Genomic DNA, 17,862 nt, shown 5'->3' on the forward strand with positions numbered 1-17,862 from the left:
AGGCGACATGATAAATGTGTCATCAGGCGACATGATCACTGTCTCATCAGGCGACATAATAAATGTGTCATCAGGCCACAGGATCTCTGTCTCATCAGGCGACATGATAAATGTCTCATCAGGCGACATGATAAATGTCTCATCAGGTGACATGATCACTGTCTCATCAGGCGACATGATAAATGTCTCATCAGGCGACAGGATCCCTGTCTCATCAGGCGACATAATAAATGTCTCATCAGGCGACATGATCAGTGTCTCATCAGGCGACATGATAAATGTCTCATCAGGCGACATGATCACTGTCTCATCAGGCGACATGATAAATGTCTCATCAGGCGACATGATCACTGTCTCATCAGGCGACACAATCACTGTCTCATCAGGCGACACGATCACTGTCTCATCAGGCGACATGATAAATGTCTCATCAGGCGACAGGATCACTGTCTCATCAGGCGACATGATCACTGTCTTATCAGGCAACATGATAAATATCTCATCAGGCGACATGATCACTGTCTCATCAGGCGACATGATAAATGTCTCATCAGGCGACATGATAAATGTCTCATCAGGCGACATGATCTCTGTCTCATCAGGCGACATGATAAATGTCTCATCAGGCGACATGATAAATGTCTCATCAGGCGACATGATAAATGTCTCATCAGGTGACATGATCACTGTCTCATCAGGCGACATGATAAATGTCTCATCAGGCGACAGGATCCCTGTCTCATCAGGCGACATAATAAATGTCTCATCAGGCGACATGATCAGTGTCTCATCAGGCGACATGATAAATGTCTCATCAGTCGACATGATCACTGTCTCATCAGGCGACATGATAAATGTCTCATCAGGCGACATGATCACTGTCTCATCAGGCGACACAATCACTGTCTCATCAGGCGACACGATCACTGTCTCATCAGGCGACATGATAAATGTCTCATCAGGCGACAGGATCACTGTCTCATCAGGCGACATGATCACTGTCTTATCAGGCAACATGATAAATGTCTCATCAGGCGACATGATCACTGTCTCATCAGGCGACATGATAAATGTCTCATCAGGCGACATGATAAATGTCTCATCAGGCGACATGATCTCTGTCTCATCAGGCGACATGATAAATGTCTCATCAGGCGACATGATAAATGTCTCATCAGGCGACATGATAAATGTCTCATCAGGTGACATGATCACTGTCTCATCAGGCGACATGATAAATGTCTCATCAGGCGACATGATCACTGTCTCATCAGGTGACATGATAAATGTCTCATCAGGCGACAGGATCTCTGTCTCATCAGGCGACATGATAAATGTCTCATCAGGCGACATGATAAATGTCTCATCAGGCGACATGATCACTGTCTCATCAGGCGACATAATAAATGTGTCATCAGGCCACAGGATCTCTGTCTCATCAGGCGACATGATAAATGTCTCATCAGGCGACATGATAAATGTCTCATCAGGTGACATGATCACTGTCTCATCAGGCGACATGATAAATGTCTCATCAGGCGACAGGATCCCTGTCTCATCAGGCGACATAATAAATGTCTCATCAGGCGACATGATCAGTGTCTCATCAGGCGACATGATAAATGTCTCATCAGGCGACATGATCACTGTCTCATCAGGCGACATGATAAATGTCTCATCAGGCGACATGATCACTGTCTCATCAGGCGACACAATCACTGTCTCATCAGGCGACACGATCACTGTCTCATCAGGCGACATGATAAATGTCTCATCAGGCGACAGGATCACTGTCTCATCAGGCGACATGATCACTGTCTTATCAGGCAACATGATAAATGTCTCATCAGGCGACATGATCACTGTCTCATCAGGCGACATGATAAATGTCTCATCAGGCGACATGATAAATGTCTCATCAGGCGACATGATCTCTGTCTCATCAGGCGACATGATAAATGTCTCATCAGGCGACATGATAAATGTCTCATCAGGCGACATGATCACTGTCTCATCAGGCGACACAATCACTGTCTCATCAGGCGACATGATAAATGTCTCATCAGGCGACATGATCACTGTCTCATCAGGCGACATGATCACTGTCTCATCAGGCGACATGATAAATGTCTCATCAGGCGACAGGATCTCTGTCTCATCAGGCGACATGATAAATGTCTCATCAGGCGACATGATAAATGTCTCATCAGGCGACATGATAAATGTCTCATCAGGCGACATGATCACTGTCTCATCATGCGACATGATTAATGTCTCATCAGGTGACATAATCACTGTCTCATCAGGCGACATGATCACTGTCTCATCAGGCGACATGATAAATGTCTCATCAGGCGACATGATCACTGTCTCATCAGGCGACATGATGACTGTCTCATCAGGCGACATAATAAATGTCTCATCAGGCGACAGGATTTCTGTCTCATCAGGCGACAGGATCTCTGTCTCATCAGGCAACATGATAAATGTCTCATCAGGCGACATGATCACTGTCTCATCAGGCAACATGATAAATGTCTCATCAGGCGACATGATCACTGTCTCATCAGACGACATGATCTCTGTCTCATCAGGCGACATGATAAATGTCTCATCAGGTGACATGATTACTGTTTCATCAGGCGACATGATAAATGTCTCAGCCAACATGATCACTGTCTCATCAGGCGACATGATAAATGTCTCATCAGGCGACATGATCTCTGTCTCATCAGGCGACATGATAAATGTCTCATCAGGTGACATGATTACTGTCTCATCAGGCGACATGATAAATGTCTCATCAGGCGACATGATAAATGTCTCATCAGGCGACATGATAAATGTCTCATCAGGCGACATGATCACTGTCTCATCAGGCGACATGATCACTGTCTCATCAGGCGACATGATCACTGTCTCATCAGGCGACATGATCAATGTCTCATCAGGCGACATGATAAATGTCTCATCAGGCGACATGATCACTGTCTCATCAGGTGACATGATAAATGTCTCATCAGGCGACAGGATCTCTGTCTCATCAGGCGACATGATAAATGTCTCATCAGGCGACATGATAAATGTCTCATCAGGCGACATGATCACTGTCTCATCAGGCGACATAATAAATGTGTCATCAGGCCACATGATCTCTGTCTCATCAGGCGACATGATAAATGTCTCATCAGGCGACATGATAAATGTCTCATCAGGTGACACGATCACTGTCTCATCAGGCGACATGATAAATGTGTCATCAGGCGACATGATCACTGTCTCATCAGGCGACATAATAAATGTGTCATCAGGCCACAGGATCTCTGTCTCATCAGGCGACATGATAAATGTCTCATCAGGCGACATGATAAATGTCTCATCAGGTGACATGATCACTGTCTCATCAGGCGACATGATAAATGTCTCATCAGGCGACAGGATCCCTGTCTCATCAGGCGACATAATAAATGTCTCATCAGGCGACATGATCAGTGTCTCATCAGGCGACATGATAAATGTCTCATCAGGCGACATGATCACTGTCTCATCAGGCGACATGATAAATGTCTCATCAGGCGACATGATCACTGTCTCATCAGGCGACACATTCACTGTCTCATCAGGCGACACGATCACTGTCTCATCAGGCGACATGATAAATGTCTCATCAGGCGACAGGATCACTGTGTCATCAGGCGACATGATCACTGTCTTATCAGGCAACATGATAAATGTCTCATCAGGCGACATGATCACTGTCTCATCAGGCGACATGATAAATGTCTCATCAGGCGACATGATAAATGTCTCATCAGGCGACATGATCTCTGTCTCATCAGGCGACATGATAAATGTCTCATCAGGCGACATGATAAATGTCTCATCAGGCGACATGATAAATGTCTCATCAGGTGACATGATCACTGTCTCATCAGGCGACATGATAAATGTCTCATCAGGCGACATGATAAATGTCTCATCAGGCGACATGATAAATGTCTCATCAGGCGACATGATAAATGTCTCATCAGGCGACATGATCACTGTCTCATCATGCGACATGATTAATGTCTCATCAGGTGACATAATCACTGTCTCATCAGGCGACATGATCACTGTCTCATCAGGCGACATGATAAATGTCTCATCAGGCGACATGATCACTGTCTCATCAGGCGACATGATGACTGTCTCATCAGGCGACATAATAAATGTCTCATCAGGCGACAGGATTTCTGTCTCATCAGGCGACAGGATCTCTGTCTCATCAGGCAACATGATAAATGTCTCATCAGGCGACATGATCACTGTCTCATCAGGCAACATGATAAATGTCTCATCAGGCGACATGATCACTGTCTCATCAGACGACATGATCTCTGTCTCATCAGGCGACATGATAAATGTCTCATCAGGTGACATGATTACTGTTTCATCAGGCGACATGATAAATGTCTCAGCCAACATGATCACTGTCTCATCAGGCGACATGATAAATGTCTCATCAGGCGACATGATCTCTGTCTCATCAGGCGACATGATAAATGTCTCATCAGGTGACATGATTACTGTCTCATCAGGCGACATGATAAATGTCTCATCAGGCGACATGATAAATGTCTCATCAGGCGACATGATAAATGTCTCATCAGGCGACATGATAAATGTCTCATCAGGCGACATGATCACTGTCTCATCAGGCGACATGATCACTGTCTCATCAGGCGACATGATCACTGTCTTATCAGGCGACATGATCAATGTCTCATCAGGCGACATGATAAATGTCTCATCAGGCGACATGATCACTGTCTCATCAGGTGACATGATAAATGTCTCATCAGGCGACAGGATCTCTGTCTCATCAGGCGACATGATAAATGTCTCATCAGGCGACATGATAAATGTCTCATCAGGCGACATGATCACTGTCTCATCAGGCGACATAATAAATGTGTCATCAGGCCACAGGATCTCTGTCTCATCAGGCGACATGATAAATGTCTCATCAGGCGACATGATAAATGTCTCATCAGGTGACACGATCACTGTCTCATCAGGCGACATGATAAATGTGTCATCAGGCGACATGATCACTGTCTCATCAGGCGACATAATAAATGTGTCATCAGGCCACAGGATCTCTGTCTCATCAGGCGACATGATAAATGTCTCATCAGGCGACATGATAAATGTCTCATCAGGTGACATGATCACTGTCTCATCAGGCGACATGATAAATGTCTCATCAGGCGACAGGATCCCTGTCTCATCAGGCGACATAATAAATGTCTCATCAGGCGACATGATCAGTGTCTCATCAGGCGACATGATAAATGTCTCATCAGGCGACATGATCACTGTCTCATCAGGCGACATGATAAATGTCTCATCAGGCGACATGATCACTGTCTCATCAGGCGACACAATCACTGTCTCATCAGGCGACACGATCACTGTCTCATCAGGCGACATGATAAATGTCTCATCAGGCGACAGGATCACTGTGTCATCAGGCGACATGATCACTGTCTTATCAGGCAACATGATAAATGTCTCATCAGGCGACATGATCACTGTCTCATCAGGCGACATGATAAATGTCTCATCAGGCGACATGATAAATGTCTCATCAGGCGACATGATCTCTGTCTCATCAGGCGACATGATAAATGTCTCATCAGGCGACATGATAAATGTCTCATCAGGCGACATGATAAATGTCTCATCAGGTGACATGATCACTGTCTCATCAGGCGACATGATAAATGTCTCATCAGGCGACAGGATCCCTGTCTCATCAGGCGACATAATAAATGTCTCATCAGGCGACATGATCAGTGTCTCATCAGGCGACATGATAAATGTCTCATCAGGCGACATGATCACTGTCTCATCAGGCGACATGATAAATGTCTCATCAGGCGACATGATAAATGTCTCATCAGGCGACATGATAAATGTCTCATCAGGTGACATGATCACTGTCTCATCAGGCGACATGATAAATGTCTCATCAGGCGACAGGATCCCTGTCTCATCAGGCGACATAATAAATGTCTCATCAGGCGACATGATCAGTGTCTCATCAGGCGACATGATAAATGTCTCATCAGGCGACATGATCACTGTCTCATCAGGCGACATGATAAATGTCTCATCAGGCGACATGATCACTGTCTCATCAGGCGACACAATCACTGTCTCATCAGGCGACACGATCACTGTCTCATCAGGCGACATGATAAATGTCTCATCAGGCGACAGGATCACTGTGTCATCAGGCGACATGATCACTGTCTTATCAGGCAACATGATAAATGTCTCATCAGGCGACATGATCACTGTCTCATCAGGCGACATGATAAATGTCTCATCAGGCGACATGATAAATGTCTCATCAGGCGACATGATCTCTGTCTCATCAGGCGACATGATAAATGTCTCATCAGGCGACATGATAAATGTCTCATCAGGCGACATGATAAATGTCTCATCAGGTGACATGATCACTGTCTCATCAGGCGACATGATAAATGTCTCATCAGGCGACAGGATCCCTGTCTCATCAGGCGACATAATAAATGTCTCATCAGGCGACATGATCAGTGTCTCATCAGGCGACATGATAAATGTCTCATCAGGCGACATGATCACTGTCTCATCAGGCGACATGATAAATGTCTCATCAGGCGACATGATCACTGTCTCATCAGGCGACACAATCACTGTCTCATCAGGCGACACGATCACTGTCTCATCAGGCGACATGATAAATGTCTCATCAGGCGACATGATAAATGTCTCATCAGGTGACATGATCACTGTCTCATCAGGCGACATGATAAATGTCTCATCAGGCGACATGATCACTGTCTCATCAGGCGACATGATAAATGTCTCATCAGGCGACATGATAAATGTCTCATCAGGCGACATGATAAATGTCTCATCAGGTGACATGATCACTGTCTCATCAGGCGACATGATAAATGTCTCATCAGGCGACATGATCACTGTCTCATCAGGCGACATGATCACTGTCTCATCAGGCGACATGATAAATGTCTCATCAGGCGACAGGATCTCTGTCTCATCAGGCGACATGATAAATGTCTCATCAGGCGACATGATAAATGTCTCATCAGGCGACATGATAAATGTCTCATCAGGCGACATGATCACTGTCTCATCATGCGACATGATAAATGTCTCATCAGGTGACATAATCACTGTCTCATCAGGCGACATGATCACTGTCTCATCAGGCGACATGATAAATGTCTCATCAGGCGACATGATCACTGTCTCATCAGGCGACATAATCACTGTCTCATCAGGCGACATAATAAATGTCTCATCAGGCGACAGGATTTCTGTCTCATCAGGCGACAGGATCTCTGTCTCATCAGGCAACATGATAAATGTCTCATCAGGCGACATGATCACTGTCTCATCAGGCAACATGATAAATGTCTCATCAGGCGACATGATCACTGTCTCATCAGACGACATGATCACTGTCTCATCAGACGACATGATAAATGTCTCATCAGGCGACATGATCAGTGTCTCATCAGGCGACATGATCAATGTCTCATCAGGCGACAGGATCACTGTCTCATCGGGCGACATGATCACTGTCTCATCAGGCGACATGATCACTGTCTCACCAGGCGACATGATAAATGTCTCATCAGGCGACATGATCAGTGTCTCATCAGGCGACAGGATCACTGTCTCATCAGGCGACATGATCACTGTCTCATCAGGCGACATGATCACTGTCTCATCAGGCGACATGATAAATGTCTCATCAGGCGACATGATCACTGTCTCATCAGGCGACATGATAAATGTCTCATCAGGCGACATGATCACTGTCTCATCAGGCGACAGGATCTCTGTCTCATCAGGCGACATGATCACTGTCTCATCAGGTGACATGATCACTGTCACATCAGGCGACATGATAAATGTCTCATCAGGCGACATGATCACTGTCTCATCAGGCGACATGATAAATGTCTCATCAGGCGACATGATAAATGTCTCATCAGGCGACAGGATCTCTGTCTCATCAGGCGACATGATAAATGTCTCATCAGGCGACAGGATCTCTGTCTCATCAGGCGACATGATAAATGTCTCATCAGGCAACATGATCTCTGTCTCATCAGGCGACATGATAAATGTCTCATCAGGTGACATGATAAATGTCTCAGCCAACATGATCACTGTCTCATCAGGCAACATGATAAATGTCTCATCAGGCGACATGAACTCTGTCCCATCAGGCGACATGATAAATGTCTCATCAGGTGACATGATTACTGTCTCATCAGGCGACATGATAAATGTCTCATCAGGCGACATGATAAATGTCTCATCAGGCGACATGATAAATGTCTCATCAGGCGACATGATCACTGTCTCATCAGGCGACATGATCACTGTCTCATCAGGCGACATGATCACTGTCTCATCAGGCGACATGATCAATGTCTCATCAGGCGACATGATAAATGTCTCATCAGGCGACATGATCACTGTCTCATCAGGCGACATAATAAATGTCTCATCAGGCGACAGGATTTCTGTCTCATCAGGCGACAGGATCTCTGTCTCATCAGGCGACATTATAAATGTCTCATCAGGCGACATGATCACTGTCTCATCAGGTGACATGATAAATGTCTCATCAGGCGACAGGATCACTGTCTCATCAGGCGACATGATAAATGTCTCATCAGGCGACATGATCACTGTCTCATCAGGCGACATGATAAATGTCTCATCAGGCGACAGGATCCCTGTCTCATCAGGCGACATAATAAATGTCTCATCAGGCGACATGATCAGTGTCTCATCAGGCGACATGATCACTGTCTCATCAGGCGACATGATCACTGTCTCATCAGGCGACATGATAAATGTCTCATCAGGCGACATGATCACTGTCTCATCAGGCGACACGATCACTGTCTCATCAGGCGACACGATCACTGTCTCATCAGGCGACATGATAAATGTCTCATCAGGCGACATGATAAATGTCTCATCAGGTGACATGATCACTGTCTCATCAGGCGACATGATAAATGTCTCATCAGGCGACAGGATCCCTGTCTCATCAGGCGACATAATAAATGTCTCATCAGGCGACATGATCAGTGTCTCATCAGGCGACATGATCACTGTCTCATCAGGCGACATGATCACTGTCTCATCAGGCGACATGATAAATGTCTCATCAGGCGACATGATAAATGTCTCATCAGGCGACATGATCACTGTCTCATCAGGCGACAGGATCACTGTCTCATCAGGCGACATGATCACTGTCTCATCAGGCGACATGATAAATGTCTCATCAGGCGACATGATCACTGTCTCATCAGGCGACATGATCACTGTCTCATCAGGCGACATGATCACTGTCTCATCAGGCGACATGATAAATGTCTCATCAGGCGACATGATCACTGTTTCATCAGGCGACAGGGTCTCTGTCTCATCAGGCGACATGATCAGTGTCTCATCAGGCGACATGATCACTGTCTCATCAGGCGACATGATAAATGTCTCATGAGACGACATGATCACTGTCTCATCAGGCAACAGGATCACTGTCTCATCAGGCGACAGGATCACTGTCTCATCAGGCGACATGATCACTGTCTCATCAGGCGACATGATAAATGTCTCATCAGGCGACAGATTCACTGTCTCATCAGGCGACATGATCACTGTCTTATCAGGCAACATGATAAATGTCTCATCAGGCGACATGATCACTGTCTCATCAGGCGACATGATAAATGTCTCATCAGGCGACATGATAAATGTCTCATCAGGCGACATGATCACTGTCTCATCAGGCGACAGGGTCTCTGTCTCATCAGGCGACATGATCAGTGTCTCATCAGGCGACATGATCACTGTCTCATCAGGCGACAGGATCACTGTCTCATCAGGCGACATGATCACTGTCTCATCAGGCGACATGATAAATGTCTCATGAGACGACATGATCACTGTCTCATCAGGCAACAGGATCACTGTCTCATCAGGCGACACGATCACTGTCTCATCAGGCGACATGATCACTGTCTCATCAGGCGACATGATAAATGTCTCATCAGGCGACAGGATCACTGTCTCATCAGGCGACATGATCACTGTCTTATCAGGCAACATGATAAATGTCTCATCAGGCGACATGATCACTGTCTCATCAGGCGACATGATAAATGTCTCATCAGGCGACATGATAAATGTCTCATCAGGCGACAGGATCTCTGTCTCATCAGGCGACATAATAAATGTCTCATCAGGCGACAGGATCTCTGTCTCATCAGGCGACAGGATCTCTGTCTCATCAGGCGACAGGACCTCTGTCTCATCAGGCGACAGGATCACTGTCTCATCAGGCGACATGATCACTGTCTCATCAGGCGACATGATAAATGTCTCATCAGGTGACAGGATCTCTGTCTCATCAGGCGACATGATAAATGTCTCATCAGGCGACATGATCACTGTCTCATCAGGCGACATGAGACATGTCTCATCAGGTGACAGGATCTCTGTCTCATCAGGCGACATGATAAATGTCTCATCAGGCGACAGGATCTCTGTCTCATCAGGCGACATGATAAATGTCTCATCAGGCGACATGATAAATGTCTCATCAGGCGACATGATAAATGTCTCATCAGGTGACATGATCACTGTCTCATCAGGCAACATGATAAATGTCTCATCAGGCGACATGATCACTGTCTCATCAGGCGACATGATAAATGTCTCATCAGGCGACAGGATCTCTGTCTCATCAGGCGACATGATAAATGTCTCATCAGGCGACATGATAAATGTCTCATCAGGTGACAGGATCTCTGTCTCATCAGGCGACATGATAAATGTCTCATCAGGCGACAGGATCTCTGTCTCATCAGGCGACATGATAAATGTCTCATCAGGCGACATGATAAATGTCTCATCAGGCGACATGATAAATGTCTCATCAGGTGACATGATCACTGTCTCATCAGGCGACATGATAAATGTCTCATCAGGCGACATGATCACTGTCTCATCAGGCGACATGATAAATGTCTCATCAGGCGACAGGATCTCTGTCTCATCAGGCGACATGATAAATGTCTCATCAGGCGACATGATAAATGTCTCATCAGGCGACATGATCACTGTCTCATCATGCGACATGATAAATGTCTCATCAGGTGACATAATCACTGTCTCATCAGGCGACATGATCACTGTCTCATCAGGCGACATGATCACTGTCTCATCAGGCGACATGATAAATGTCTCATCAGGCGACATGATCACTGTCTCATTAGGCGACAGGATCACATGCTTTTACATAAACTTACATTAAAAAAATCAAACCACTTGAAATATTTCCAGTCATTTGATTTCTGTTACTACCTCCATTTTGACATGCACTCCTACTTCATGAAAACTTCTTCATCTCATCATTACAAAAAAATTAAAGTTCGTAGCTGAAGTTGTCCTCCAGATTCTTTTCAGGCTGACAGTGATGCAGTTGGATTTGTAGGATCTCAGGAGAGAAATGATCATTTCTTAACAACCAAAGGTGGCAACTCCTGGTCCAGAAAGTAAAAGTCCTGCCATGTTTTTGGATCTACCTGTACATTTAGAACAGGTGTTTTCACTAACAGGCTCGTTTACCTGGAAAATGAACTCATTAAGTTCAGTTTGATTGTTGAATGGTCAGAACAGCTGCCGGACAGGACTTTTACTTTCTGGACCAGGAATTGCCTCCTCTGTTAACCAAGTGGGATGAAGAGGCTGAATCACCAGGAGCTATTTGTATAGTAATTTCACGAAGAGAGAAACTTTCCAGGGTGACAGCTGGAAGCACTCAGCAAAACTGCATCTGATGGGCTGGGGTTGAAAATCGGAGGTTGATCTGGCGATGTGTGACCCCCCTGCCCCAGATCACTTACGTAGCATGAAGCCAAAAGACTTAAAAAGACTTGATTACAAGAGCTCAGCACAGCAGTTCAGTAACACGGCGAATATTATCATCTTATTTTGGCCCTACGAAGAGTTGCTAGAAAGTAAGACTTTGCAACGTTCACACAGTCTCCGAACTGTTCAGATAAAACCCTGATGGGATATGAGTACCTGTCACTCCAGGACCCTTAGTTGTTCTTCCTTTTTTGCCCTGACTGCTCAGAGCTCTGTCAGGATCTACTTAGCATTTAGGCACTGTGCAGAATTTTATGGCTGAATAGTGATTACGTTGTCTTTTTTATAATATAATTAGTGTATATCATATTATTTTATCATATACGGTTTCATTTGTGTAATTCTGTTTAATTATAAAACTTAATTAATTACTGCGATGGACTGGCGAGCTGTCCAGGGTGTACCCTGCCTGTCGCCCAAAGCCAGCTGGGATAGGCTCCAGCTTCCCCGCGACCCTGAATTGGAATAAGCGGTTCGGAAAATGAATGAATGAATGAATTAACTTAATTAATTACAATAATTAGGGCTATGATGATATACTTATGTCCCAATTTAATATGATTTAAATAGCGGTTCTAATAATTCTTCGATATTGCTGATTTTTGTAGTTAAAAAACAAAACAAAAAAAATGTACAGGAATTTGTTTTGCTCGTCATTTTTCTTGATTTCAATGAGGAATAAACAAAACAGTAGCCGGACCATCATTCTGCTGCTGTAATGCACAAGAAGACAAGTAGAAAGATCAATAAAAACAATAAAAATGAGAAAAGATTTATAATGAATTATTTTTATTTATTTGAATAAAAAAATCAAGTTTTTAACAAAAGAAAATTTCGATTCGATTTTCCCACCCCTAATAATAATTTGTTAAATAATTTCATTCTAATAAATGTAACTATTTATCGACATTTCTCCAAATTGCAGCGGTACATACTTCAGTCTTTTTGTATTTTTTAGTAGCTGTTTGTAAAATAACAAAGCTCAGGAAGTTCTTTAGACAGACTTTACTTTATGTTCACAGCAAACAACCGATGAGGTGAAATTTCTGCTTTTTCCCCTTCTGCCATTCAGTTCACCGGCCAGTGTCAGTGTCGAGAAGGCTTCGGAGGAAAGACCTGCACAGATTGTCAGGAGAACCACTGGGGAGACCCCAGGACTCTGTGCAGAGGTTAAAAACATGTGCAAACTTTTCAGCAAGCGCCACTAAACATTTAATATGTGGACGATGACCAAACACAGGCTTCACTGTCACAGCTAAATCCATGCTGAATTCTCATTTCAGCAAAGCAGGAGGCAAAGTTCATCATCAGCCAATTAGCATGATAATTCTATATTCACAGAGGTCCTGGCTGTGTCTATTTCTGTTCTCAGGCACCCCTGCCCTGCATGTTTTAGACATGATCCTCCTCCAAAGCACCGGAGTCAGATTATTGAACGTCCTCATCAAGTTGTTTGCATCCTGTTACTGAGCCTTTATTTCATCAGATGTGTTAAAGTAGTATATAAATGTAGTTTATGTAGGGAATTATCACTGGGTGGATGGTGGGTGTTACGCTGTTGTCATGGTGATATGGAGTGGGGTCACGTGGATGGATAATCAGTGTTTTCAGGCAGTCACTCGGGTTTTGCTGGAGAGGAGGGGTGGGTAGCTGTCATTTTTGTTGAACGCCCCAGTTCATGTATATTTTACCTCATATTAAGTTACATACTGTAGCCTACCGTGTAAATTACATCTTACCCGGTGCGTCGGGCAGTGGGTTCAGTCCGGATCACCAATAAATGAGCCTACAAAATATGTGGCCTTTAGAGTGTCATTTAGAGAACCAACAGCAAACAAATAGACCAGACCCAGCCGTTGCCTCAGTAGCTACTGTGGAAGTCGCTACAAGTAGGGTTGCCTATAAAACATGCAAGGCAGGGGGTCCTGAGGACCAGAATTGAGAAACACTGGTCTAAACTAACCATTACTAACTCAATGCTCCCTACACTATTTAACTCAAACTCTCCAGTGAGCATCATTATTGTGGGTCAAAGTTCGCTTCAGCTTAACCAGCTGAAAAAACATCAATTTTCTTCTGATAACACCAAAACACACTAAAAATACTTCTCACTCTTAAAAAGAACTAATTCTCTTCCTTTCGTCTTCTCTCCCTTCTCCTCTCCGCCACCACCAGCTTGTGACTGTGACTGGCGTGGGATAGAGACCTCTCAGTGCAACCGGGTGACCGGCCACTGCGTTTGCCAGCAGGGCGTGTCCGGTGTTCGCTGCGACCAGTGTGCCAGAGGCTTCTCCGGCCAGTTCCCCAACTGCCAGCCCTGCCACCAGTGCTTCGGGGACTGGGATCGCATTGTGCAGGTGCAGCTTGATGCGTCTGAGGGAGTCCTTGCTCTGTCAGCCAATGCCAAATGAACTCAGCGAGCGCCAGCTCAAGCGTGGCCTTTCCTTTCACAGTTTTGTCTCATTACCAGGACTTAGCGGTGCGCACCAAGGCTCTTGCAGAGCGTGCTCATGAGCTTCAGACCACTGGGCTCACTGGACCCTATGAGAAATTCTTCAAAGACCTAGAGGAGAAACTGGCTAAAGCTCAGGCTATCGTCAACGCACGCAACGCCACCGCTGCCGCTGTCTCCACCTTAATGGAGCTTATTGAAGATCTCAGGTACAGTTGTTGGATTTCCCCGCATTTCAGTATGCTTAGAGTTTTAAAACCTTTCACTTCCATGATATTAAATCTTCTTCAGTTTATATTTTATTATTAATCTGCTGTGAGGAAGATGTTTACTTCACCCACACTTGTCCTGTCCCACAGGGCCCAGATTGGTGAAACAACTGATACATTAAACCGTCTGGAAGGAGACCTAACAATAGTCCAAGACAGCAACTCTGAAGCAAGCAAGGAGCTGAGTGCTCTGGAGAGGGAAGCCAGAGAGCTGAACCTCACTTCAGAGCAGCTACACCGCGAACTGGACATCCTGAAAAACTCCAACTTCCTTGGTGAGACGAAGGTGGAGGTTAACCCCACAGTCCTGAGCTTTCACAGACATATGCCGGCATCATGTTGTTTAATTTGAAATTTAAAGGCAAAAAAAAAAACTTCCTCCAGGGGCGTACGACAGCATCCGCAGCTCCTACAACACATCTCGGGACGCAGAGCGACGGGCTAATGCATCGACGAACACAAAGCCCAGCACCGTCAGCCAGTCTGCAGACACTCGCCGCCGAACTGAGCGCCTCATCAATGCAAAGAAGGACGACTTCAACCGTAAAAATGCTGCAAACAAACGCGCACTAGGAGACCTCAGCACTAAAACACAGGGTCTGGACATGAAGAGGCTCAATGAGAAGGTCTGTTTTCCTTCTTTGTTCTTTGTAGCCTGTGGAAGTTTATTTACATAACTGTGCAATCAGAGAGAGAAACGTTAGTTTTGACATATTTTTATTTGTTTTTTCTTTTTCTCAAATGTACAGAGTCCAGATTATCATGCATACAATTTGCAGTTTATCCTTAATCCAGATTATATGTTCAGAATTTGTTCTTATATATTTGCTGTCTTTTAGTTAGGTTCTTAACTTTTACACATAATCATTGTGATGATACATGTACGCGTGTACAAACAGGTCTGTGGTGCCCCTGGTGATGCTCCCTGTGGAGAGAGCCCATGTGGAGGAGCAGGTTGCCGTGACGATGAAGGGAATCGTCACTGTGGGGGCCTGAACTGCAACGGTGCTGTAGCAGTAGCTGACAATGCTCTGGAGAGAGCCAAGCATGCAGAGAAGGAGCTGAACAAAGCTATGGTGGAGATGCAGGGACTCTTTAACAAGGTATGAAGTCTGGAGGTGAAGTTCATGTGATGGCATGCATGATTTCTATAACTTACTGAAGCACCAATAATGCTGAACAATATTTACTGATTCTGGAGCAACAAATGTTCCCAGTAGCCCCTGCTTCCAAGACTGTGCCAAAACACAACTTCGGTTTTTTGCACAGCAACCCGTGTGGAAGAAAGGGATTATTGTCCTGGAGTAGAAATTATCTCCCACTTCAGACTTCACTTGCAACGCACCTGAAAATGTGACCATACCACATGACCATAAACAGAACTTGTTCCTGATTGGTTTCACCAATGATTGGTTTCTGATGGGGCTTGCGTGTAATTCTCCCAGTAATAAATCCATTTGGTGTCATTATTAGGCTACAGAATTGGTATTTCATCTTGCTGTTAGGCTAATCTTTGCTAAACCATACAGACTGGTGTTTGGCAGCTTCAACAAAGCAACACAACATGTATTACAGCCTACAAGCTATTACACTGAGATAAATATGAAGCAGAACTCTGTCATGGTCGGTGGGGGTGGGGACCCAAATGCAGGGACGGGAGGCAGGATTCAGAACCAGGACGTTTTAATCCAAAACTAAACAAAAGACAAACTAACACGGTGAAGCAAAACACAGGTGACGAAGGATAAACTAACACAATGAACCAACAACCAGAACTGAAACGAAAGGCTATAAATACAGACAGGAACAGAGCAAGACACGTGTGTGATTAATCAACTAATTAAGTCCATGTGAATCTAATGAACAGAAAAGCAAAACAGGAAACAAGACACAAAGAAACTAAACAAGAAAAATTACAAAGTAAAACATAAAACTAGAACTAAAGACACACAAAACATAACATCATGACAAACTATAGGTTTAAAAAAAAAAAAAATAGATAATGATAAAGTACATTTATAAGTCCCTTTCAAACCCTCAACACACATAAAGAAACAATAAGAAGAAATAGAAATGCAGCTGTTGTGTTGACGAACTTGTCCGGTTTGGCTGCGCTGCTTGCATAGTCCGCCATGATGACTCACAAAGTTCTCATCTGAACATGAAGCCAGACAGCAGATAGACAGTCTGTCTGTCAGTGTAAGGATTTGGCACATTATGAAGCTAAATATATGATCTGAACTGAAGCAAGAATCCAAAGAAAAACAACAAACTTGCAGCTTTTTTCTCCTCAGTTCCCTAACAGGTGACTTATTAAAACAGCTGATGATGCAACGCAGCAGTAAACTCTTATTTCAGATCCTTTTCAATCTGAGTGAAATGAGCATTTCATAGTTTTGACATTTGATATTCTGATTTTAATTTGCAAAACAGAATATCAAATGCTGAAGTGCAAATCAATTATATTCTGCTTTCATTTACATTTGATTCTTTTCTCTACCCTGAAATGAAACTGAAGCAGCAAATCTCTAAACTGATTTAAAGTCAATGAAACCACTCTTATAATATTACAGTTTCACAACAGTTTAAATATTTCTTTAAAAAATTCTGATATAAACGAACCAAGAGTCCAGATTTCCTCCAACAATTCCCTCCAATCAACAGATTTTAAAAGAAAAAATAAGTCTTCAAATAAACAGAGATTATTGTTGTACATGGCAGTTTGTTTGTCACTGTTTTTATGTTTGTTTGTTTTGCAGGTGGCAGAAGCTAAGACTAAGGCAGAGGAGGCAAAGGGCAAAGCCCAGGCTGCCCTGGAGAAAGCCACTTCCACCAGGAACAAAGTGGAACGCTCTAACAACGACCTGCGAGACCTCATCAAACAGATCAGGGACTTCCTCACTCGTGAGTCTTCACATGAGCTTTTATTCACGACTAAGTCAAACAAGTCGACACTTAAATAAAGCTGCATATTGTCACCAGAGGCTGAGTAGCTTCTGGTTGTGATTCAGTAGAAACAGAAGCAGTTCAGGTGGAGTTGAAAACTGATGTTGCAACAACTGAAATGGACATCTGGAAGATAGAAATGGAGAAATTGCTGGAATCTCTGGGTGGAGC

The 17,862-nt window shown here is 44.3% G+C and overlaps 1 protein-coding gene across 3 annotated transcripts in view; it reads left to right on the top strand.

The window, feature by feature from the left end:
* lamb2 (laminin, beta 2 (laminin S)) overlaps positions 1 to 17,862 on the top strand; it is an 84,163-nt gene that overhangs the window by 60,580 nt on the left and 5,721 nt on the right. For all 3 annotated transcript variants that reach the window (XM_079239845.1, XM_079239844.1, XM_079239846.1), the window contains exons 24-30: positions 13,097 to 13,193; positions 14,200 to 14,381; positions 14,495 to 14,685; positions 14,836 to 15,020; positions 15,130 to 15,371; positions 15,645 to 15,848; positions 17,505 to 17,649. In XM_079239845.1, the coding sequence (XP_079095971.1) occupies positions 13,097 to 13,193; positions 14,200 to 14,381; positions 14,495 to 14,685; positions 14,836 to 15,020; positions 15,130 to 15,371; positions 15,645 to 15,848; positions 17,505 to 17,649 (1,246 nt within the window). The remainder of the gene's footprint in view (positions 1 to 13,096; positions 13,194 to 14,199; positions 14,382 to 14,494; positions 14,686 to 14,835; positions 15,021 to 15,129; positions 15,372 to 15,644; positions 15,849 to 17,504; positions 17,650 to 17,862) is intronic.

This window comes from Telmatherina bonti (assembly GCF_933228915.1).
Source record: "Telmatherina bonti genome assembly, chromosome: 4".
In the NCBI taxonomy this organism is placed as follows: domain Eukaryota; kingdom Metazoa; phylum Chordata; class Actinopteri; order Atheriniformes; family Telmatherinidae; genus Telmatherina; species Telmatherina bonti.